This window comes from Camelus dromedarius, chromosome 29 (assembly GCF_036321535.1).
Source record: "Camelus dromedarius isolate mCamDro1 chromosome 29, mCamDro1.pat, whole genome shotgun sequence".
Lineage (NCBI taxonomy): Eukaryota > Metazoa > Chordata > Mammalia > Artiodactyla > Camelidae > Camelus > Camelus dromedarius.
Window position 1 is genome coordinate 14,197,348 of NC_087464.1, and position 23,618 is coordinate 14,220,965.

General features: G+C 37.5%; 1 protein-coding gene across 1 annotated transcript in view; it reads left to right on the plus strand.

Moving 5' to 3' along the window:
• Positions 1 to 16,004, plus strand: part of AGBL1 (AGBL carboxypeptidase 1) — a 599,934-nt gene extending 583,930 nt beyond the window's left edge. The window contains exon 23 of the mRNA XM_064480565.1: positions 15,899 to 16,004. Within this exon, the coding sequence (XP_064336635.1) occupies positions 15,899 to 15,923 (25 nt within the window). The 3' untranslated portion in view covers positions 15,924 to 16,004. The remainder of the gene's footprint in view (positions 1 to 15,898) is intronic.
• The last annotated feature ends 7,614 nt before the right edge of the window (positions 16,005 to 23,618 follow it).

Consider the following 23,618-nt stretch of genomic DNA (forward strand, 5'->3'; position numbering starts at 1 on the left):
CTTTGGCTTTCTGTTCCAGAAAACTCTTTCCCAATGATGCAGAAAAGGAGTTTTTCTCAGCCCTGCCTGGGGCAATCGTGAAGATGCTCTTTATTTGGCTGCGCTGTGTGTTTTCACGTGTTTTATCAGTGGTGAACCTAGGAGTGGCTCTGGGCGACAGCCACATCGCCTTTTGCACTTAGGGGGAAGTTACCAGGTTGTCCATGAGCCCTGTACTGTCCTTCCACAAAACTTCAATTTATTTGGGAAAAATCTGGGGAGCAGGCAACAGAGAGCAAACAGCAGATGCAGGTGGACTCTAGAAAGGAAGGCGGAACAACACATTCTCTTGGCCCCGGCCGTAGTCAGAGCCTCCTTCAGCAAGGGAGCCTGTCGCAAGACACTCAAAACAGAAATTGGTTTTTCTTTTTTTCCCCAGTAACAAAGGCAATGGAATCTCAGAGTTTGCTAAATCTCAGCTTCAGGTACCAGTAAAGGCTTTCCTTACTGAAGTGAAATTGGAAAGCAGACTCTATATCAATGATAAAAATAGGAAATCAGCCCATTCGCAGGACTCACACCCTCCCAGTTGAAGACCCTTCACCTGGAACTGCCATTCATGAGAACTGTTGTTCCTAACTGTTAATATAATTATCAGGACAGAAAGAGAAACAGGGAAGCAGAGCTGTAACCGTTCCAAGCGTGGAGTCAGAGGATGGAGAAATTTAGGAATGATTTTTATGTGGCAAGAGGACCAGGGGCGGCTTCACTCTGAACAGTAGTGAGAAGGTTCCTGTTTGGGGTGCGCTAGGGGCGATGGTTGGTCGTGTGTGTCTCTGTGTCCACAAGTGTGGCGTGTGTGTGGCTGTATGTGTGTGTGTACATTTGAATTGCGTGCATGTGTGTATGTGGGGGCGTGGGTGTAGGTCTGAGTGTATGTGGACATGAGTGTGTGTGCACGTGTGTATGAGTGTGCATGTGTGGGTGACTGTGTGTGCCTTTGTATATGTGTAGTGGGTATGGGTGTCTGCATACGTGTAGTGTCCACGTGCCTGTGTGCATGTGTGCGTATACAGGACACTGACACACACGAAATCAGTTAAGACCCTCTTACTGTTCCCCCGTCTGCACCCCCTCCCTTGCCTGTCACCGCCTGCATCCTTCTCACCGTATTTGCACAGTGAACTGATGTTCTCGCCTAAGGAGGGACAGAGACGGCGTGTGCTTCGCCCCACCCCCAGCACCTGGCCCTGAGCCTGGCTCCTGGTGGGAGCTGATTAAACATCTCCTGAGTGGAAGAAGTGCACCCAGAGCTGCTGGCCGGGGATGCTGAGTGTGTGTGGCGGGCAGGCTCACCGTACCCCCCACTCACCAGAAGCGCTCGATTCAATTTTGCAACTTTGGGAGTCTGGGTTTTGTCACTTTCTCTTTGCATGTTTACTTTGAAACCAGGAGTGTGTTTCTTGAATTAGCACACACTCAACCGTATAGAATAAACTCTAGAAACTGGAAGACAGTCTCTTTCAAAGTAATTCTTTGTGGTGGGAGAAGTCTTACCTCATACAATGTTCCCAGCTTCTTTTCCTAAAAGCCTCAGAGTTGTCCTGATGGTTCTCCCTCTCTCTTCCTCATTGTCCACCTGGTTGTCTCCTAGCTTAGTTTGCAGACAATCCATGCACCTACTCACCTCTTCCTTAGACATTGCTTTTATAAAAACAGTCATTTTTCCTGACTTGTGTCGGTGGTAGAACATTCCAACTTGTCTTCCTGTTCCATCTCACCCACTCCACTCTACACACCTTGCTGAGGTGACCTTTCAATGGAAAGATCTAGTAATATTAAGTTCACATATAGGAAATGGCTGATATTGGACCTCTCTTGACCTGCAAAAAGTAGCAGTTTAATACTGTCCAATCAGATACCATCATCTAGGTCGCCAGTCGGTGGTGGCATCCTGGGAACAACAGTTTTTTGAGAGGAACTTGCTGTACTCTGTTTCCTAGTCACTCTCCCAAAATTAAATAAGCCAGAGCGGTGTCCCAGAACCTCATTTCCCATGGATGCTGTTTGCCAGATAGCAGACGGCAGAGAACAGCCATATATATCAAAATGCGACGTTCAAACCAAATAATAAATTCTGTCTATGTCCGCATTTAATGACTTCCTGTATTATCGACTGAACTCCTGGCCTTTCTGTTGGCCGTGTGCAATGTCTCCCAGCACAGAATTGTCAGCAAAACTTCAGCGCTTGTTCTGACATTACTAATGAGTAGTTGAATGACCTTGGGCAAGTGCCCTAACCTTTGCACTTTTCTCCTATAAAAATTAGGCGTATTAATAGCACTTAACCCGTTGGGCTTTTCTGAGAATTAAATGAATACTTTGCAGACCGCGTTAAGGACTAGCGCCTACTAAGTGTGCCATGATGTCGGTCCATCGTGTCTCCTCTGGATCAAGGCAAGGCCAACTCTTTTCACATAGGGCATCTCTTGGTCCCTTGTGGACCCTACAGCTAAATGCCAGCTCTCTGGGGGCATTTTCTCTAAATCTCCTGAAGTCTGAGAGGAGGGAGAAGTGTTTTTTTGGTTTTTTTTTTAATTTATATGGACCGAGTGGGAATCTTCCCCCCCTCTTTTACCTGTTCCTTATGAAAATATTCCTCCACTTTTCTTATACTTCCTTGAGTTGGTAATGGAGACATTTTAAATAGGTTTTCTACATTTGAGTGATTATTGCCAGAAATGTGAGTTCCAAAACGAATTTAGTCAAGTAGCTAAAGTGCTTTGTAGTTAATTTTTGCTTCATTTTATGAGAAAATACTGGTGTTTTAAAATAGCACATGTAATTATACCCTCATTAATGATGTCAAATATTATTATTTAATGCATTGCTCCAATTAATTATGTTTTCTTTTAAATTAAGCAGCTAATCTCTAACAAGTTATGCTGAAATAATTATATCGAATGCTAATGGGGTAGAGAGTGCTCTTCAGCATCTTCTTTACAAACACAAAATGAAGTCACCTATAGAACTGTCTGGTTTCTTTCCCTTGGGTAACCAGCACTTCAGTTTCATGCCCCACCACTAACCACACACAGTTTATGCTTCCAGCTCCCCAAAAGGCTCGTGGATGCTGTGTGAACTGCATTTTCCCAGGATGCCGGGATTTTGTACCTGTCAGTCTTCATCCTGGGATGTCCTTCCCTCCAGCCTTTACCCAAATCAAAGCTCCTATGTTTGCCGTTTGAAGACACCGTCCCTGCCACCTCTGAGTTACTTGTTTTATCCACGGAGCTCCCAGGGTGCACTGCTTGCTGCTCTGCTGGAACATTCACTGAACAACACTGAACAACACTGAACAACACTGCAGCTGATCTCTGAGTACATCTGTCCCTCCACTCCACACCCCGCTTTTCTGTGTTCCCTTCCAGTAGCCCCCAGCATATGGCAGGTGGATGAAAGGTGGTTGTTCTTTCCTTTTTTCCCCCTAAATTCACAAATAGATAAATTTTCTTAAATGAAGAAAAGAAAATCTGTAGTCAGTCAGTACAGCGTTATCGCATGAGTGAATGGATTAAATGATTGAGTAATTTTACTGAGTTTAGGATTTGTATGGCCTAGGCACATAGAAAAACAAAGCAGGAATGGAATATTTATATTCTGAAATCAAAAGATAAAAACAAAGTATAAAGCAATACCATAGAGTTAGATTAGGTAACATTTAAAGTATCTAGCAAAATGCTTCTCAGTAAGCTTTCAAATAAAGACCCTTCTGAAATAAATTATAATAATACAGACATAGTTTAATTATATATAATATGTAAAATAACTTTATGTATATAGACAATCTGCCCTTTGTTACAATTCTTTTTTTAATGTTTTACTTATTTATTTTTTATTGAAGTGCAGTCAGTTACAATGTGTCAGTTTCTGATGTACAGCACAATGTCCCAGTCATGCATTTATGTACATATATTTGTTTTCATATTCTTTTTCACTAAAGGGTATTACAAGATATTGAACATAGTTCCCTGTGCTATACAGAAGAAACTTCTTAAAATCTATTTTTATATATAATAGTGAGCATTTATAAGTCTTAAACTCCCAAATTTAGCCCTTCTCACCCCCTTTTCCCAGTAACCATAAGATTATTTACTATGTCAGTAAGTCTGTTTCTGTTTTGTAGATAAGTTCATAGTATCCTTTTTTTTTTCTTTTTCTTTCTTCTTTTTTTTATATTCTGCATATGAGTGATGTCATATGATATTCTTTCTCTTTCTGGCTTACTTCACTTAGAATGACAATGTCTAGGTCCATCCATGTTGCTGCAGATGGCATTATTTTGTTGCTGCAAATGGCATTATTTTATTCTTTTTTTATGGCTGAGTAGTATTCCATCGTATAAATATACCACAGCTTCTTTATCCAGTCATCTGTCAATGGACATTTAGGTTGCTTCCATGTCTTGGCTATTGTATATAGTGCTTCTATGAACATTGGGGTGCATGTGTCTTTTCGAATTAGAGTTCCCTCCTGATATATGCCCAGAAGTGGGCTTGCCGGATCTGGAGGGGTATTTATTTTCTGTCTCCCTGTGACAGACTATCTCTGACCTGCTTCTGACAGGATACTCATAGTCTCTTACCTCCTGTCACAGTTATGATCCTCAGAGCCTGTCTTTATTGAGTTCAAATTTTGATATTTTAAAAAGGCCATAATCATCACTTACAATTAGAACTTTTTTTCATTAACCCAACTCAAGCTGTACCTAGTTAACTGCTCAAATCAAAATACTTCCCTGAAGGTCAACAGTCATGTTTATAGTAACATTGATTCTGTCTGTTAATACCCTATTAATTAAGTTCCCTTGGAACTGAATGTGGGATAAATTAAAATTGGCTTGTTGGGGTTGGGGTAACCTCTCTCTCTCTCGGAAGGTACTGACGGCTTTCTCTCACACACTTTTTGTGATCACACACCTGATTCTTAGCCGTCTGCTGGTACGGCATGGGAGTCTGTCCTCAACACTTCACATCTCTTCAAATGTCACCTGTTGCTGATTTATCTACTTAAAGGGAAAAAGGATCACCACTCTCTACAACATATAATGTCTGATCAACATACCTACTTCATTCTTCTTCCACTTATTCAGTGGTTTTTCCCAGTGATGTTGATAGTCCTCGAATAGTGGCCAGTCTGCCTGCACTATCATGTCTTCATTGTCAGGAAAAACGTGTGTGATAAAAGTGATAATCCATAGATTAAATGGGTTACTTTTAACCAAAATAGAACCAGGCATCCAAAAAATGGTAAGTTTTGCACCAAATTTAATGGTAGGTGATTGTGTATATGGATCTATGTTCTGAAACCAAGAACCATCTGGTTTTCTTCTCACAACTGAGATCAGAATTCATTGCTCTGTGAACTCCTTGGAATCCCTGGGTGTTTCAGAAGGCAAGGAGATTTGATTTTGTTCTTACAACAAAAAGGCCTGTGTAAAGAATTCTTTTAGTCTGTAACAATAGCAACACAAAATCCTTTTATCTGAAACCTGAGAGCCTGATAGAAACATAGAATTTGGGAGACAGTTCCCAAGATAACAAAATAGAGTCTTTAAATAGCAGTCCTGGTTTTGATCTTTCATATAGGTTCTCGAGCTTCTTGCCTCTCATCCTGCAAATTTTGGATGTCTATCCATTTCTGCCCTTTTCTTTTTAGCTGTGAACATCTCATTCTAGTACTTTTTTATTTTCCTAAGACAGACAACACAAATATCTGCCTATGGCAAGCAAACTGGAATTGCACATAAGAACACTGATGAACCTGAAGGTTCAGCAAATGGTCTTGTAAAGAAATGGCCTGTTCTATCACTGTCACTTCTGTAGTTTCAAATTTTAAAGGATGAATTCACTTGAACAGCTCACCTCTTCAACTTCTGTGTGTGGCAAGTAGAAATCAGGAGAGACATAGGGGTATCCCTAATCTGGAGGCAGAAGGTATTTTGCTTGTGTTAAAAAAAAAAAAAGCGAGTTTTTCTGCCATTTCTTAACTAGTGTATGTTTTGAGTGTTTTCTATGTGTAAAGCAAGGGCTAAAAACTATGAAAGTTACAAGTTAATCTGAAACGTGTCTCTGACCTGTAAGGGGAAATACAGTGAATAAATGCATTAAAATCAGCCAAGTAATCATTTCTAGCTTGCATAATCATGGACATTTCTTATGAAAGAAATAACATGTGGGCTTGATCTTAAGATGTGTGTGTGTGTGTGTGTGTGTTGGGGGGGTGGTATTTCAATTACCAGCAGTTAGAAAGATTGCGTTGTAAGAAGAGTCAGCATGAACCAAGTCATAGAAACAGCAAAGCCCCAAGTGAATTTGAGAAGAGGCGAAAGACCAAGTTAGCTTTAAAGGAGTGGGGGGGGATCATGGAGGAGAATATAGTTTGAAAAATCAGATGAAAAAATAGGTAGGGATCAGATTGTGGAAGCTCCTTTATCTCCCCAGGTATGTAATATTAAGTCTTTGTAATAGAAGATGATATGGACCTGGGGTGGGTAGAGCTCAGTGGTAGAGCACATGCTTAGCTTGCACAAGGTCCTGGGTTCAATTCCCAGTACCGCCATTAAAAAAAAAAAAAAAAAAAAAAAAAAAAAAAAAGACGTTATAGACCATAACTCTGTTAAGTTAAGGGAAGGGGGAGGCAACCCAGGTTTCTTGATGCTCATAAAATTTCCATTGTGAAGAGGCTTTGCTTACAATTTGTGTTTAACATACTAAGTAAATTTAAATCAAACTGTTTGTGTGAAGATCCTGCTGCATTAAAGTAATTTATTAAAATAAAGGGAAATCATAAGTTACATCTATGGAAAGGTATGTATGTCTATATGTTTGTCCATCTGTCTATCCATCTTGGTTCTTACTTTGGTCCTTACTTTTAAATATTTCCATTATTTGAACCAGCAGTCTCAGCTTTTGTATTGAACTGTCTTTGACATCTGACGTTGTGCAAACGTAAGATGTACAGTATGCTAACTGGATACATTGCTCTATTGTAATACGATTGAAACACCTCCGTTAACACTGCCCTGCCTAACCACTCAAAGCCACCTGCCTGACCTCAAACTTCACCTTCACTGAATCTTTGGTTCCTTTAAGACTTGCTTCTCTCATAGTCCTTTAAGCATCTCCCTCAAGCTGTATTCTGCTGTGTCTTCATATTAGATTTTTAGCTCCTAGTCTGTCCAGGATTTCTGAGTTTAGGGAAGAGGAAATGTTTATGGAAATGAAAATGCAACCTGAGTCACATTATGCAAGTCCTCCAAACACAGTCCCTGTGGAGATGAGTCCCTGACACTGTACTTTACAACTGCTGTTTCCTTTACTACTCATTCCCTGACATTGTCCAGGCAACCACTCCAGATTCTTCTAGCTACAGATCACACAATTTTGAATAGGTACCTCCCAAGATATAGTGAGTTTGATGAAGCTCTTTATAATATCAAAGGACTTCTACAAATCTCCAATTGAGTTAGCATGATTGGAAAAAAAAAAAAAAAGAAAGAAACCAAACAAAAAAGAAAACATTCATCCCCTCTGGATAAAGGGATCTCAACAGAGAGACACAACTTCACAATAATGTATATAAACCCCAGCAAGCTTTCATTTTCCTCTCATTTACTCTAAAACCTCTGAGGAAGGATAGGGAGAAAATATAATAAAGAAGAGAAGTTTAGGGTTGCAATTTTCACCATTCCCACTGCCTCTAAATGCCAAAGAGGCAGCACATCCTCGTGAGAGCCTCCAGGTTTAGAAAAGCTAGATTATTTTCCTTTGGGCTCAAAGAGGTACAGTCCCTGGGACCATCATGGGGAAGGGAGCAACACAGACCAAGTCCCATTGTATTGCCTCAGATTTTACTGGAGAGACATCCTCAGTGCCCCGATTCTAACAAGCCAGGTAGACATGTCTGGTTGTATTAGAAGTGACCTGGCCGGGGCCAGTCACTGTGGGGCTACTGCATAAAAAGGGACTGGGCTGTCCAGTGCAGACTAAATATTCAGGGGATTGAAACTCTCTGGAAAAATGAAAACAAACAAACAAACAAAACAAAATATAAACTCACCAACCCATCTAAAATATACAGCTAAAAATTAATCCTATATTTACATTTTCAAGATAACATTAATGCTGAAATTCAGACTGTTGGTTCTTTGTCAGTTTCATCAGCTGATAGATGTCAATAATTTGAGGAGAGAAGATGGAAACCAAAGAAAATCTAGATACAACATGGAATTTTCTAGGGATGGGAGGGAGTAGGGTGGTTCTCAATCCTAGTAACAGGAAATTTGCCCAGTGACCACCATGGGGACACCATTTGGTTTTGGACATTTACCGTGTTTCCTTACCCTTCTCTTGCTTCAGTGTGCTCATGGCCTCAAGCTGCTTTAGAACTAACGTTCACTATCTGCACCTCCAGCACTATTATTTGCATGTCTTTGTGAGCCGTTAAGAGTCAAAACTGTTCACCAGAATGTAAAATCATGTCAGAAAGAGAAAACTGTGGAGGAGTTTTAAAATGAGTACTTTTTGAAATAAAGAAAGCAGAGAATGTTATGCTACATTCATTGGCTGAGCAATAGATGGTTTTCATTTCTGGTGCGAGACTAATATATACACATTTATAACATTAAGAGTTCTATAACATATAAATACAGAGTGATTCTTAAGGAGATATGTCTTTGTGAGTCAAAAAATAAATGCATGGATTAATTATCTTTTTAACTTTTCAAAGGATCAATTCCTATGTCCTATGTCCTACGTTCTTAATTTGTTTTGCTGTCACTTAATTTGTTTTGCTGTCACTGAGAAATCACTCCTGATCTTTCCCATCACATTGTTCATCTTTATTTGGCTTACTTTATGTGCAGTAGCCAAGTTTATTTTTTCGTGACTTTGAATAATAGAAGAAAGGAAAGTCCTTTTAATATAAAATTGGAGTGGTGATCCCACTTAGCGTGGAAAGGTGGAACAAAAGTTAACCAAAAATCTAAAGTGCTTTTAACAAATAATGTTCTTCTCTCTGATGCTCTGATTTCTCTGCAGACAATGAGAAGATGTTCTTTTGCAAATTTTTTGGAGATGATGATGAGTTTTACAGCAGTGTAGTTGAATGAGACACAAACACAATTTGTTTGGTGTCGCTGTAAAGTGTTTCTATTTGTGTTTTTGATCCGTTGAAACTTACATTGTACCACGTGTTTCACTGTTCAAAGGAACTTATGAAATTACAAAAAGTAAAAGTATTTTACTGTAAAAGTATTTTAGCTGTCCCCAGTTATGCTGGAGCAATGACCCACAGATACTGAATAGAGTGGAATTTCAATGAAACATTGGAACCATTCACTGAGAAAACATGGTGAGAATGGTGGGAAGCGGACATAGCAGTGTACATCTTCTGGACACTGTAACACTAATAACCCGAGCAACACCATCATCATTCATTTCTACAGTGACAAACTGACTCGCCCACAGACACCTTGTCTAGTCAATCAGCATCGAGAAGGTCATCATGGTCTTTATTTGGATATCCGTATGAATTAGTTAACTTCTCCCAGCTAACTATGTACCCCAGACCCCAACTCTGTTTTTACCACCTGGTGAGTTTCTAAAGAGAACTGAGCAGATGGCTGTGATTTGGCTTAGTGATGTTTCATCAACTCTGCTTGATAAATAATTCACAGTTCATGTCTGAAACAGTAGCAGACCACTCAAGAGATCTTCTCTCATACAGTTGCCATTTTTTTGTATTCATTGACTGTCCTCCACAATGAACCAGCATCTTATGTAACTTTTCCTTCAAGCCACTTAAGTCAACTCATTTATCATATGACTTATGAGAACTTAAGGGTAAAGCTCTTGTTGACAAATTGGTTGGGCAAGTTTCGCTAAAATCTTCTCTCTCCCTCTCTATTTCTCTCTCTTTCTCCCTCTCCATCTTTTTTGTTCTCATTCTTCTCCTGCTAACTCCCTCCCTTCCACTCTCACCCTCTTTTATTCTACGGTTCTTTCTATTTCCATGAAGAGTTTGGACCACATCCTTCACACCATCATGGAGTCACTTGTTCAGTAAGAAGTGAGACATTTATTCCCATGTCTTTTTGAGCGAGAATGGCATTGGACTTTTCCTAGACCTCTGAATCACATGACCAAGTTCATGACTTTGATTTTGGCTGAATTAATATTTCATTCTAGTTTATTCCTCAGGAAAAGTAGACTTTATATCAATATTCATTAAATGAATTGAATCATTTAATTCATTCAGGACACAGGAGCTCTTCTTGGTCTTATCTGATTACATCGTCTATGCCATGTATAATTTTTAAAGAGTGAGAAAATTACTTAAATACCAAAGGTCTCTCTTTTCCCAGCTGTAAAACAGGAATGATTATATCTATTATATATATATAAAATATATATTTGTTGATTTACATTTTAAATGAAATGAGAGCAAATACAAAACACCTGCCAGAGTAGGTGGTAAACAATGTTATTTATTTTTTTCTTTTTACCAATAATGCCTAGTGCTCTTCTGTGTACACAGGAAACGCTCTGTTACTGGAGTTAAGTAAAAACAGGATTGAAAAAACACAAGGAAATAATAAACTATGTCCTTCCTCTTAAAAGTGTTGAATCAGTGGCAGACTTTGTGATGATGTGAAGAACTCAGCAAATAGGAAACACTAGGGAACCACGCTAATTGTTTTGGGTGATGATGGCGAGATATTCATAGCGAGAATAATTTGTATGTCTCTTGACGTTTATGAGTTGTTTCCTAAGCGGCTGGTACCTCTTCAGTGGGCCGCAGCATTCACACAGCTCTGCTCCGGAAGGTCAGAGAGGGCGAGCATGCTGTGAACAACATGTCCAAATACCCCGCTGGGATGCAACTAACCAGGGAATTCAGACTTGCTCTTTGTCTCCTATAAACGCCAGGATGCAGCAGGCCTGCTTTTCATTGGGAAGAGACATTTGGTGGGGCTCAGTTTTTTCAGAAGGGAGATAGGTGATGAGTAGGCTGGGGGGAACATGCTGGATGAGTCTGAGTGTCTGGAATTTAAAGAGTGTTCTATTACTTCTCAGGAGGTGGCTGCCTCTTGAGGCCTGGCATTCCCCCAAGTCTGGAGCATTACCTCAGCATTTAAAGAGAAAACAAGCGAAAAGAGTATCCACAAAACTGCGTTTTCAAGCAGCATCAACATCAAGTAACGCCACAGGTGGCGTTCCGTTCACCCTGTTAGCATGCAGAATTATTTTGCACTATAGAAAGCTGTTTTTTCCCAACCAAGAAAACAAACAAACACACACACACAAAAACAGAACTAATTATGATCGTCATATCTCAATAAATATGCAAATGAAAAATCAAAACAAAGAAATTCTATTTATCACATCATAAAGTAGCAAATTGCTGTACCGGCTGGCTTGGAAGAGTTGCAAGGGAGAGCGTCTCCTTAATGGCTTTGCTTAGAAACTGTGTTTGAAAGCTGCATTTATGGATTTGTATTTGAGGATGAAGATGATGAACTTGCCAGAATCAGAATATTTTCATGCCTTTCTTCCAACAGTCTGGAGAGTTAGGGGAATACAAATTCGGATGAGTAACAATGTGTCAGGCTTTTTGCTATGAAATTTTCTTCCTTTGTATCCTTTAAAGGGAAAAGGTAATAAGATACCCATTTTACAGACTAAGACAATAAAGCTCAGAGAAGGTAAATTCCTATTTCTCAATTGATCTTTGAAGCCAGGATTCACACCCTCAATGACTTGTCTAAGTTTATGTTTTGTTTCCGATTTCCGTTTTTCTCACTGCATCACATGATTCTCCAACACTACCCAAGGTGACTTTTTAATGTGCTTTTATAGGGTATCAGAGCATTCTGGAGGAAATTAAATCGATTTTCAGATTTCTCCATACATTCTTTTAGAGTTTACTCCATTAATTTTTTTTTATTTTTAACTTAAAAAAAAGCGTGTATACTTTTAGATTTACAGAAGCATTGCAAAAATAGTACAGTTAGCTCACATACACCCCCTCCCCCCAGTGTCGGTTCCTCCTGTTTTTTTTTTTTTGTTGTTCCCTCCATACTTTTTTTTCACATCTGAATATTAAGGACCGTTCTATCAAAGGAAGCACTCTTTGACTTCTGCATAATGCTGTTTCCTTCTATTTACATTTAATTTAATTTGCATATGGTGATATCTTCTTATTGAATTTATCATCTTTGAATAATAAGAGAGAGGGACCAAAAGGGAGAATCAGGGACTCCATAATATTGCTGACATTACTGTTACTCTCCTGTGGGAGCTGAATCTGTCAGCTACCAAGAGAGCATCTCCTAGTGATATTGCCAACTTTGTTTCAGAAACTTGAGCCTGCCCTCTGTCACGTAGAATGCTGGGGGTCTATATTTGCCAGGGCTGTATTTGCCATTCCGGCCCGCTGGGCTAAGATTAGGGTGAGGTTCTTTATGAGGTTGGGGAGTTGCCTGGAATGATCCAACAGCTCCTGAGATGAGGCCAGGCTGGTACCTTATTAGGCATTCCTCACTGCCCCGGGCACAAGGGCAGTGCAACCAGCAGTCTTACCACTCACAGAAGGTCAACACACATGGAATTGCTTATTACTCTGACAATAATATTAGACAACAATTTAAGTAAAATGTCAAAAAGCGTGATCAAACTAAGTACTTGAACAAGGGACAGAAAGGAGGGTGGCTTGCTACTGTTCTCAGGGAAGATTTCAAAGAGGTGGTGGGATGAAAGCTCTGCCTGCAAAGATGCAATAGATTGACAGGGATGTCAAAGATAATTTGATTGTATTTTGCTAGACTTGAGCAATTTTGTTCAAAGAAAATAAGATAATGGACCGAATGGTGGCAGAATATATATAGCAACGCTGACCCCTTGCCAGGGACATCTATCACCAGCAGTTTATCTTTTGTATCCATTCCCTTTTCTTCCTTCTTCCTCCTTTCCTTCCTTCCACCCTCTCTGCTTCTTTCTTTTTTTCTTTCTTTTCTTTTTTTCCTTCTTTTGTCCTCCCAACTTTTATCACTTTAGATTTAAAACATTTTAATATGATTTTCCCACTAAAATAATTATTTTATGGCATAGACATTTACTTATATATTACATACTATATATAATAATGATGTATATGATACATATGTGTGTATTTTAATTTTCTTTTCCTTTTTTTTTTTTTTTTTTTTTACAAAAAGGACTTCTATTAAATAAAATAAAAAATCTGTTTGTGGGTCAAATATGTATATATTTTTAAAGAATCCGTGGAGGATGGCTCAGGGCACTTCTGGACCAGGCAGAAAAGTGGTGAATATCACCTCTGCCCACATTCTCTTGGTCAGAGAATATATTAAATCACTCTGTTCTCATTGTTTATATATGATTCCTGTCAGACTGAAGGAGTATGTTTTCCAAGTTATCCATCATGTTTAGCACTTTTTTTTTTTTTTTTTTACAAAATCGTTTCTTGTGATCTTGTTACTTCCTTACGAGTTCAGTGTTTTTCTCACAGAAGTATACACTTGAGTAGTTCTTCAGTCATGATTCACGTGTGGGAAAACATATTCACTGCACCCTCATTCAAGGGAAAGAAAGTTTTTGTTTTTGTTTTAGTATGTAATTCTAGTTTGAGATTTATTTTCTCTTAGCATCTCAAGACATTCATTCTTTTTTTTTTTCTTCTGACTAGCTTCAACATTTTATTACTTTTTAAATATCTTAAAATTAAAATTTCAATTTGGAATACTTTTATATTTATAGAAATGTTGAAGAGATGGCACACAGCGTTCCCTCCATCTAGTTTACCCTATGTTTTTTTTTTTTTCCAATGGGAAACCTGTTTATTTAAATGTCTTTCATGGAAGGGTAGTCTGTCTTTTCTCTCTCAATTTCTCTACGATTTCTCCTTCTTTATTGGTGTCCATCCTGAAGTGTCTAATTATGGACTTTATTTTTTTTCTTATATTCCTGCTTTCCAGGGTATTTCTTCAATTTGAGGACTATCACCTTTCAACCATTATCTTTTTGAATATCACCTCTTACGAATTTACTTTAAAATCTACTTCTCGACATCCTTCTTATTGTTTATTAATTTTCTGTTTAACTGTGTCTTCTGTGCTATTTAACTATTCCATTGAGCTGCTTATTGTGTCTTTTTTTCTTTTGGAGAGAATCTGTTTAATTTTCAAGTTCATGTTTTCTTTATCAAAAGTACCTTTTTCTTTCATTATGTTTCCAGAACTTATTCTAATTTCTTAATCATTTTAAACATACTTATCCTATAGTCTTTTCCAGATTGTCATATGCTTTCAAGTTTCTGGGTGTCTATTTTTGCTGCTTTATTTCATATATATAGAAGAGGAAGTCCCCTTTTATTACTATTTTGTCTGAGAGTTCTTTAATGGGTGTTAAATTTTGTGAAGTACATTTTTGTATAAATTTATCTGGTCATGTGATTTTTTCTCATTAGCTTATAAATATAGTGGATTATACTGATTAATTTTTGAATATCGAACCAGTCTTAACATTCCTGGAATTAACTCCATTTGGTCAGGGTGTACAACTCTTTCTACAGAATGCTGAATTCAACGTGCTAACAGTTTGTTAAGAATGTTACATTTACTGAGAGATACTGGTCTGTAGTTATCTTCTTCTCTTTTTACTATCTTTGTCTGGTTTTAGTATTAGAATAATACTTGGCTCATAAAATAAATGGAAAGTCTTTTTTTCTCTTTTATTTTCTGAAAGAGAGCATGTAGAATTGATGTCAGTTCTTCTTTAATCATTATGTAGAATTCTCCAGTGAAAATATCTGGGTTTGGAAAACTCTTTTTCAAGCTGTTTTAAACTATGAATTTAATTTTCTTCTTAGTTACACAGGTATTCAAATGATCTATTTAATATTGGCTGAATTGTAGTTTTTGCTCTTTGAGGAATTGGTCCATATCATATAAGTTGTCATACTTTTGTGTGCAGGGCTTTTGGTGGCATGGCCTTATCCTTCTGATATTTACACAGTCTGTAGTAAGAGCCCCTCTTTATTCCTGATACCGGTAATTAGTGCCTTCCTTCCTTTTTTCTTTTTTAGGGTTTTTAGGCTACTTAGGGTTTGGTCAATTGTATAGATTTTTTCAAACAGTCAGCTCTTTGTTTCATTGATTTTCTCTATCGTTTTTCTGTTTCAGTTATATTGTTCTCTGCCTTTATCTTTATTATTCTCTTTCTTTTACAAGCTTTGGGATCATTTTGCTCTTATTTTCCTATTTTCTTGAGGTGTAGTTTAGATTTATGATTTCAGATTTTTCTAAGCTAAGCATTTACTGCTATAAATTTTCCTCTCACCATGGTTCTATCTGCGTGCCACAAATTTTGGTATGTTATATTTCATCTTCATTAAGTTCAATGTATTTTCTCTTTCCCTTAAAACATCTTCTTTGACTTCCAGAATTAGTTAGAAGTGTTTTTATTTACTTTCTAAGTGGTTGGAAATGTTCTTTTCATCTTTTTGACTTTGATGTCCAACTTGATTCCATTTTGGTCAAAGGACACACTCTGCATTGTTTCAGTTCTTTTTAAGTTGCTGAGATTTATTTATGCTTCAAGGTATGGTCTGTGTTGTTATATATTTTGTCAGCATTGAAAAATAATATGTGTTTTGCTGGGTTATTGGGTGGGGAGTGTCCTGTAAATGTCAGTTACATGTTGTTGGTTCATTGTATGTTGTTGAACTCTTCTATGTTATGTCTTGGCTGATTGCCTGCCTAGTTGTTATCAACTGTTGAGAAAGGAGTGTTCAAGTCTTAAATTATAATTATAGTTTTGTCTGATTGTCCTTTCAGATCTGTCAGTTTTTCCTTCACATGAGTTGCAGCTCTGTTGTTTGGTGCATATGCGTACGAGAGTGCTATGACTTTTGGAGGTACTCGCATTTTTATCATCATATCCCTCTACGTCCCTGCTTATTTGCTTTGCTCTGATGACTGCTTTATCTGATATTAGTATGGACATTGCTGCTCTCTCTCTTTTGTTTATTGTTTGCATGGTATACCTTTTCCATCTCTTAACTTTATATACAACTATTTCATTATATTTTTAGGTGAGTTACTTATTCAGAACATTTTTAAATCCACTCTGACAATTCTTCTTTTAATTAGCATAAATAGACAATTATATAACATTTAATGTTATTGATAAGTTAGGACTGACTTCCATTTTATTGTTTTTCCCTTTGTTCTCTCTCCCTTTTTTAAATCTCTGTTTTGTTTTACGTATCTCCTTGTTAGTGGATAATTTTTAGAATTCTATTTTTATTTCTCTATAAGATCTTGAGTGTATCTCTATGTATATATTTTTAGTGCTGTAGATATTACCTTATATATGCATAACTTATAATCTCCTGGTGCCATATTTTTACCAGTTCAAGCAAAGTATAAAAAAGTTAACTCCCTATACATCCCCTTACCATCTCATTTATAATATAAGTATCTTAAATATTTATATGAACAATATCATGCAATTGTATAAGTTGGCTCCAACTGTCAAACATAATTTTAATAATTCAAAAGGAAAAGAAAAATCTATTGTCTGTATCTATATTTTTACTCCCCTGTTGTTCCTTCTCCCTTTCTTATGTTCCAGCATTCCTTATTTTATTGCTTCATTTCTGTTTAGAGGATTCCCTTTAGCCATCTTTTTAAGTTAGATCTGGTGGCAACAGATCCTGACACTCGTACTTCCTGTTAGAATGTCTATTTTGCTTTCATTCTTGAAGGCTATTTTTTCTGGTTTTAGAGTTCTAGGTTGGTAGTTGTTTTTGTTTTTTTTTTTCAATGCTTGAGAAATGGTTTTCCATTTTATTATGGCCCCTGTGGTTTCTGAGGAGACCTCTGCTGCCATTGGAGTTACCTTTCCACTATAGTGCTGTTATCCTAAAGTTTCTATTTCACTGGCTTCAAGATTTTTAATTTGTCTTTAGTTTTCAGAAAACTATGATCTGTCTTGGTAGATGTCTTTGGGTTTATCTGTTTGGGATTTGCCCAGCTTTCTGTATTTGTAGGTTTACATCTTTTGCAGAGTTTAAGAAGTTTTCAGCCACTACTTCTCTGAATACTTTTCCAGCTTGTTTTCTTTTGGAATTCTGACGAAATGAATATTTGATCTTTTGTTGTAGCTCACAGGGTCTGGATCGTGTCTTCATTGTTTTAGTGTATTTTTACTCTGTTATTCAGATTGAATAATTCTGTTGTTCTGTTTTCAAGTTCGCTGATTCTTTCCCATGCTCCTTCCCTTCTGCTGTTGAGCCCATCCATTGGATTTTTTTTCATTTTTTGTATTTTTTAGTTCTAAACTTTCCATTTGGTTTTTCTTTATAAGTTCTATTTCCTTGCTGAGACTCTCTGTTTCTTTGCCAAGTTTTATATTTCTTTTATTGTATTTCTCACTTCTGCAATTTCATTTGAGTGTTTTATACTTCTTATATTTTTTGTTGATTTTCTATTTCCTTATTGAGACATTTAATTAGTTTTTTTTTAATGTGTGTCCATAGTTACTCAGTGGAACACTTATAAGATGTCTGCTTTCAAATCCTTGTCAGATAATTCTAATATCTGTGTCCTTTTGGTGTTGGCATCTATTGATTGTCTTGTCTCTTGGTTTGATGAGTAATTTTTTATTGCAATCTAAACATTTTAGGTCTGCAATGAGACTATGGGTCTTACTAAAATCTTCTGATTGAACCGGGCTCCTATGACATCACTCAGACAGGAGAAGAAGGGGTTTTATTATCACCAGGTGGGGGTGAAAGTCTGGGGTCCCCATTGGGCTCCATTCATGCCCAGAGTGCTGAGGGCTTCTTGTTACTGCTGGGCATCGGTGAGAGTTTCAGCTCCCCACTAGGCCTTCACTAACACTACTCTGGGTGAAAGGGACAGGAGTACCTTGTTACTTGTCTCTATTGATACTGGTAGGGGACGGTGTTGTTACCAATAGTTGTGTGTGCAAGTCCAGGCTCCCTACATGGTTTCCACTGGTATTGAGGGGTAGGAGACCTCATTATTGTACATTGGAGATGAAAGTTCTGGCTTTATTCTGCCTTCTTGGATGTTTCCTTAGCGTAGGGGAAAGAAGAGGATTTGGGACACCTCAGTGCAGTCTGATGAGAGTAGAAATACAGGTTTGCCACACTTCTGTTGGCAAGATGAGGGTAGGACAACTTTTCTTCTGTGGGGTTTGGCTGGAATGGAGCTATTATAATTTAAAACTTATGTTTTTTTGCTAGATTACTCCTTTTCTCATCATTTGGCTAAAGAGAATAAGCTCTTGTTGGGGCTCTTTGTCTGCACTTGTTGGCTTTTCCAGACTGTCAGCTTCTCCAACTCCAAGACTAGATTGTATGAGGCCAAATGAAAACCCAGGTAACACACCACCATATTGGCCTGTAAGTCCCAATCTGGTCTTCTTCTTCTCTCCATATTTCAGAGTTTCATTATATTTCTTTTCTATATAATATCCAGGGAGAGTGATGAAGAGGCAAAAGGAGAAATAGTTCTCTATCTGTCCAGAAATGGAAGTCCCTGAATATTCATTTTAATTCTCTAACTCATCAGAATACTTACACTGCATTTGGGCAAAAAAGTGAGAGGCATAACTGGCTATTGTAAGCTGTCTTAATTTATGAATATATAAATAACACATATAAATGTATATACCATATAAATATATGTCATATATAAATATGTATAATATATAATCTTATACATTGTATATTATATACTAAGTATGTATTATAATTATATTATATATTATATTTATTTATAAATATGAATGACAAAACCATATTTGTTTAAAATTACTAAAATGTACAGACATGATAATTATGGTTTAATCATATATAAAACTTTTGAATGGGGGACCAAGACGGCAGTATAGGAAGATCCCGACCTCATCTCCTCTCATGGACACACCAAATCTACAGCTAGATATGGATCATTTCCTTCTGAAAAAAATCTGAAAATTAGATGATCTGCTTCTCCATAACAAAGGTTCAAGGAACCACATGGGGCAGGGTAGGAAAGTTTGAGACAGAGTCTTGGTGAGAACTCCTCCCCACTGCCAGTGTGACAACACATGATGGGGAGAGATCTCATCAGTCCAGTGCTTCTACCAGAGGAGTGAGGGGTTGGTGCCCCACATTCAGCACCTGCCTGGGATCCACATCAGAGGGATGAGCCTTTAAAATATCTAGCTTAGGAAACCAATAGGGCTGATGTCCAAGGGACTCAAAGTGCTATAGGAAACTGAGACTCCCCTTTTAAAGGGTTCACATGTGGTCTTACCCACTCTGAGACCCAGAGAAAAAAAACAGCAGTTTGAACAGTGCCTAGAGTATATATGAAAGAGACTCATTTGCTAATCTAAAAGCATTTGCTGGAAGGGCAGAGGTCAGTTGAAACTCTCCTCAGGGATGGAGGTGCTGGCAGACGCCATTATTGCTCTCTCCACGTAGCCTGCTGGCACAGGCAGATAAGCTTAGAAGCAGCACCCTCCTGCTGCCTTGCTGAGACAGACAGGGGCAAGTGGTCATGGCACTATCTCATTGCCTCGGTGAAGCAAGAGAACACAGACAGTTGCAACATTCCCTTGTTCCCTGGCTGAGCTGGCATGTGAGAGTGGTCACAGCATTCTCCCACACCCAGCCTAATGTCAGCACACTCTCCCACTACATTGCTGAAACTCATGGGCATGCACAGTCAAGACATTTTCTGCCGCCTTTCTAAAGCCAGTGAGTGTGCACCACTTCCTACACTCTCCAGCTGCCTTGCCAAAGCCAGTGGGTGTATACAATTCACACAGAGAACAGTCCTTAATCACCTGGCCCTGTTGATTAAGCAGCAAAGGACATGGGTTTACTGAGCTCCATGGGGCTGCAACAATTGGAAAGATCATTCTTGGCAGGCCACCACTCCCAAGGCACTGCACAGATTATAGACTGAAACACAACCTCAGTCCTACCATGAAAAACCCTATTTACTTAGCCTGGAGCTTCAGCCTGAGGGACAGGCTTCAGATTTCCCACACATCTAGGCACTAAGGAGCACTTCCAGGAAATGTAAACAGTGAGACACCATCCCTGGATGTTCCTTTGGTCCTTGCTACAGCTCAAAGGGACATTGCAGAAAGGAGTTTTTATGCTTGTCTAGTGTTGCAGCACCCCACTGATGTAAATGTTGCTCAGGAGACACCACCAGATCTCCTAGACTGAAGACCAGAAGGGATTATGACACAAGACTGTATATATTTGCATATTTTAAGATGCTTCCCAAGAGTCTGGCTTCCAATTAGCCTGAAACTAGGTGCTAAATGAGATTTCTCCCCTTGGAACACTGGAAGGTCTTGGCAGACCCTCAATAGGAGACATAGCGAGAATAAATCAGTTGGTTTAGACAATCACACAAGTTTGAGAGACAACCAAGAGCTAGGTCCAGGTGGAATAAGAAGGTTCGTTACCTACACCAGGCCACTCCTTCAAGTCTGGGAGAGGTAGCTTTTTTTTGCCTAATGCATAGAAACAAATAGAGAGTCAAGCAAAATGAGGAAACAGAAATATGTTCCAAATGAAAGAACAAGACAAAACCTCAGAAAGAGGTATTCATGGTACTGATATAAGTAATTTACTTGATAAAAAATTCAAGGTAATGATCATAGAGATGCTAATGGAATTTGGAGAAAGAACGCACTACCTCAGTGAGAACTTCAACAGAGATAAACATGTAAGAAAGTACCAAACAGAAGTCACAGAGCTAAAGTATACAATAACTGAACTTAAAAAAAAAAAAAAGTGAGAGGGGTTTTTTCATCAGATTGGATAAAACAGAAGAATAAAATCAGTGAGCTGGAAGACAAAACAAAGGAATTCAGAGCAACAAAAAGAAACAAATGAAAATAACTTCAGGGACCTATGGGATGATATCAAGCAGAATAAAATTCACATTATAGGGGGTCCCCAAAGGAAAAGAGACAAAGGGAAACGCCATAAGGCTATTAGCAGATTTCTCAGCAAAACTCTGCAGGCCAGAGGGAGTGGCATGACATATTCAACATGCTGAAAGAAACATTTATCCAAGAATACCAGGCAAGGTTATCATTCATAATTGAAGGAGAGATAAAAGAATTTTCCAGACAAGCAAAAGCTAAAGGAGCTCATCACTACTAAACCATCCTTACGAGAAATGTTAAAGGGCCTTCCTTACGCAGAAAAGAAGTAGCACTAATTAATAACAAGAAAACATATGAAAGTAAAAATCTCAGTGGAAAAGGTAAATATATAGCAAAGGTAGTGGACTAGGCACTGCTTATAAAGTGCATTATAATGAACAACAACGACACCTTGATCCAGCAAGAATATGTAACATTCATAAATATACATGCATCCAACATAGGAGCACTAAAATATATAAAGCAGATATTAACAGATCTAAAGGAGAAATTGATAGAAATATAATATTAGGAGACTTTAAGACCCCACTTACATCAATGATAGATCACCTAGACAGAAAATCAATAAGAAAACATCTGCCTTGAAGGACACATTAAATCAGATAGACTTATTATATATATATATATACATACATACACATGCATACACATACAGAAGATTCCATTCAAATGCAGAATACACATTCTTCTCAAGTGTACATAAAAGATTCTCTAGAACAGATAACATGTTAGCCTAAAAAACAAGTCTCAGTAAATGCAAGAAGATTAAAATCATATCTAGCATCCTTTCCGACTATAGTGGTGTGAAACGAGAACTCAATTAATTACAAGGAAAAAAAAACTGAAAAAAAAACCACAGAATAAGTGGAGATTAAACAACATGCTACTCAATAGTGAATGGGCTAACAAAGAAATCAAAAGGGAAATCAAAAAAAAAAAAAAACTTTGAGACAAGTGAAAATGGAAATACAACATTCCAAAATATTTGTGATACAGCAAAAGCAGTTCTAAGAGAAAGTTTATAGCAATACAAGCTTACCTCTATAAACAAGACAAATATGAAACAGTCTAACTTTATACCTAAAATAACTATAAAGAAAACAGCAAACAAGGCCCAGTTAGTAGAAGGAAGGAAATGGTAAAGATCAGAGCAGAAATAAATAGCAACTAAAAAGACAATGATAAAGACAAATGAAAGTGTGAGGACATTCTTTGAAAATATAACAAAATCGACAAATATTTAGCTGAACTCACCAAGATAAAAAAAATAAGAGAAGCCCCAAACAAATAAAATCAGAAATAAAAGAGGAGAAATTACAAATGATGCCACAGAAATAACAAGGATTATGAGAGATATTGTGAACAACTGTACACTGACTATTTGGACAACCTAGAAGAAATGGATAAATTCCTGGAAACTTTCAATCTTCCAAGACTGAATCGTGAAGAAATAGAAAATCTGACTAGACTGGATACTAGTAAGGAAATTGAGTCAACAACCTCCCAACAAACAAATTCCAGGACCAGACATCTTCACAAGTGAATTCACTGAACATTCAAACAATTAATTCCAGTCCTTTTCAAACTTTTTCCAAAAAAATAGAAGAGAAAACTCTTCCAAGGTCCTTTCATGAGATGAGTATTTCCCTGATATCAAAAGCAGACAAGGACACCACAAGAAAAAAAAAAATTACAGGCCAATATCACTGATGAACATAGATGCAAAAATCATCAGCAAAATATTAGAAAAACAAAATCAACAGTACATTAAAAGAATTATAAACCATGATCAAAGGGAATTATTCCTGGATTGCAAGGATGGTTTAACATCCACACTTCAATCAATGTGGTACATCATATTAACAAGATGAATGATAAAAATCATACAATCATGTCAATAGAAACACAAAAAGCATTTGACAAAATTCAACTTCCATTTACAATAAAAAGTCTCAACAAGGTGTGTATAACGGGAAGGAACTCAACATAAAAAAGACCATATATGACAAACCCACAGTGGATATAATACTTAATGCTGAAAAGCTGAAAGCTTTTCCTCTAATCTCAGGAACAAGACAAGAATGTCCACTCTCCCCACTTTCATTTAACATAGAATTGAAAGTCCTACCCACAGCAATTGGGGAAGAAGAATAAATAAAAGTTATCCAAATTGGAAAGAAAGAAAGAAAGAAAAGTATCACTATTCGTAGATGACATAATACTATACATAGAAAGCCTTGAAGAATCCACCAAAAAAATAAATGTTAGAACTAATAAATGAGTTCAGTAAAATTGCAGGATACAAAATCAAGGTACACACATCTGCTGTGTCTCTATGCACTAATAAGAAACTATCAGAAAGAGAAAACAAGAAAATAATCCCATTTACAATCATATCAAAGAGAATAAAATACCAAGGAATAAAATTTAACCAATGAGGTGAAAGACCTGGACACTGAAAATTACAAGATATTAATGAAAGAAATGGAAGAAGACACAAATAAGTTGAAATATATTCCATATTCACAGATAGGAAGATTTAACATTGTGAAAATGTCCATACTA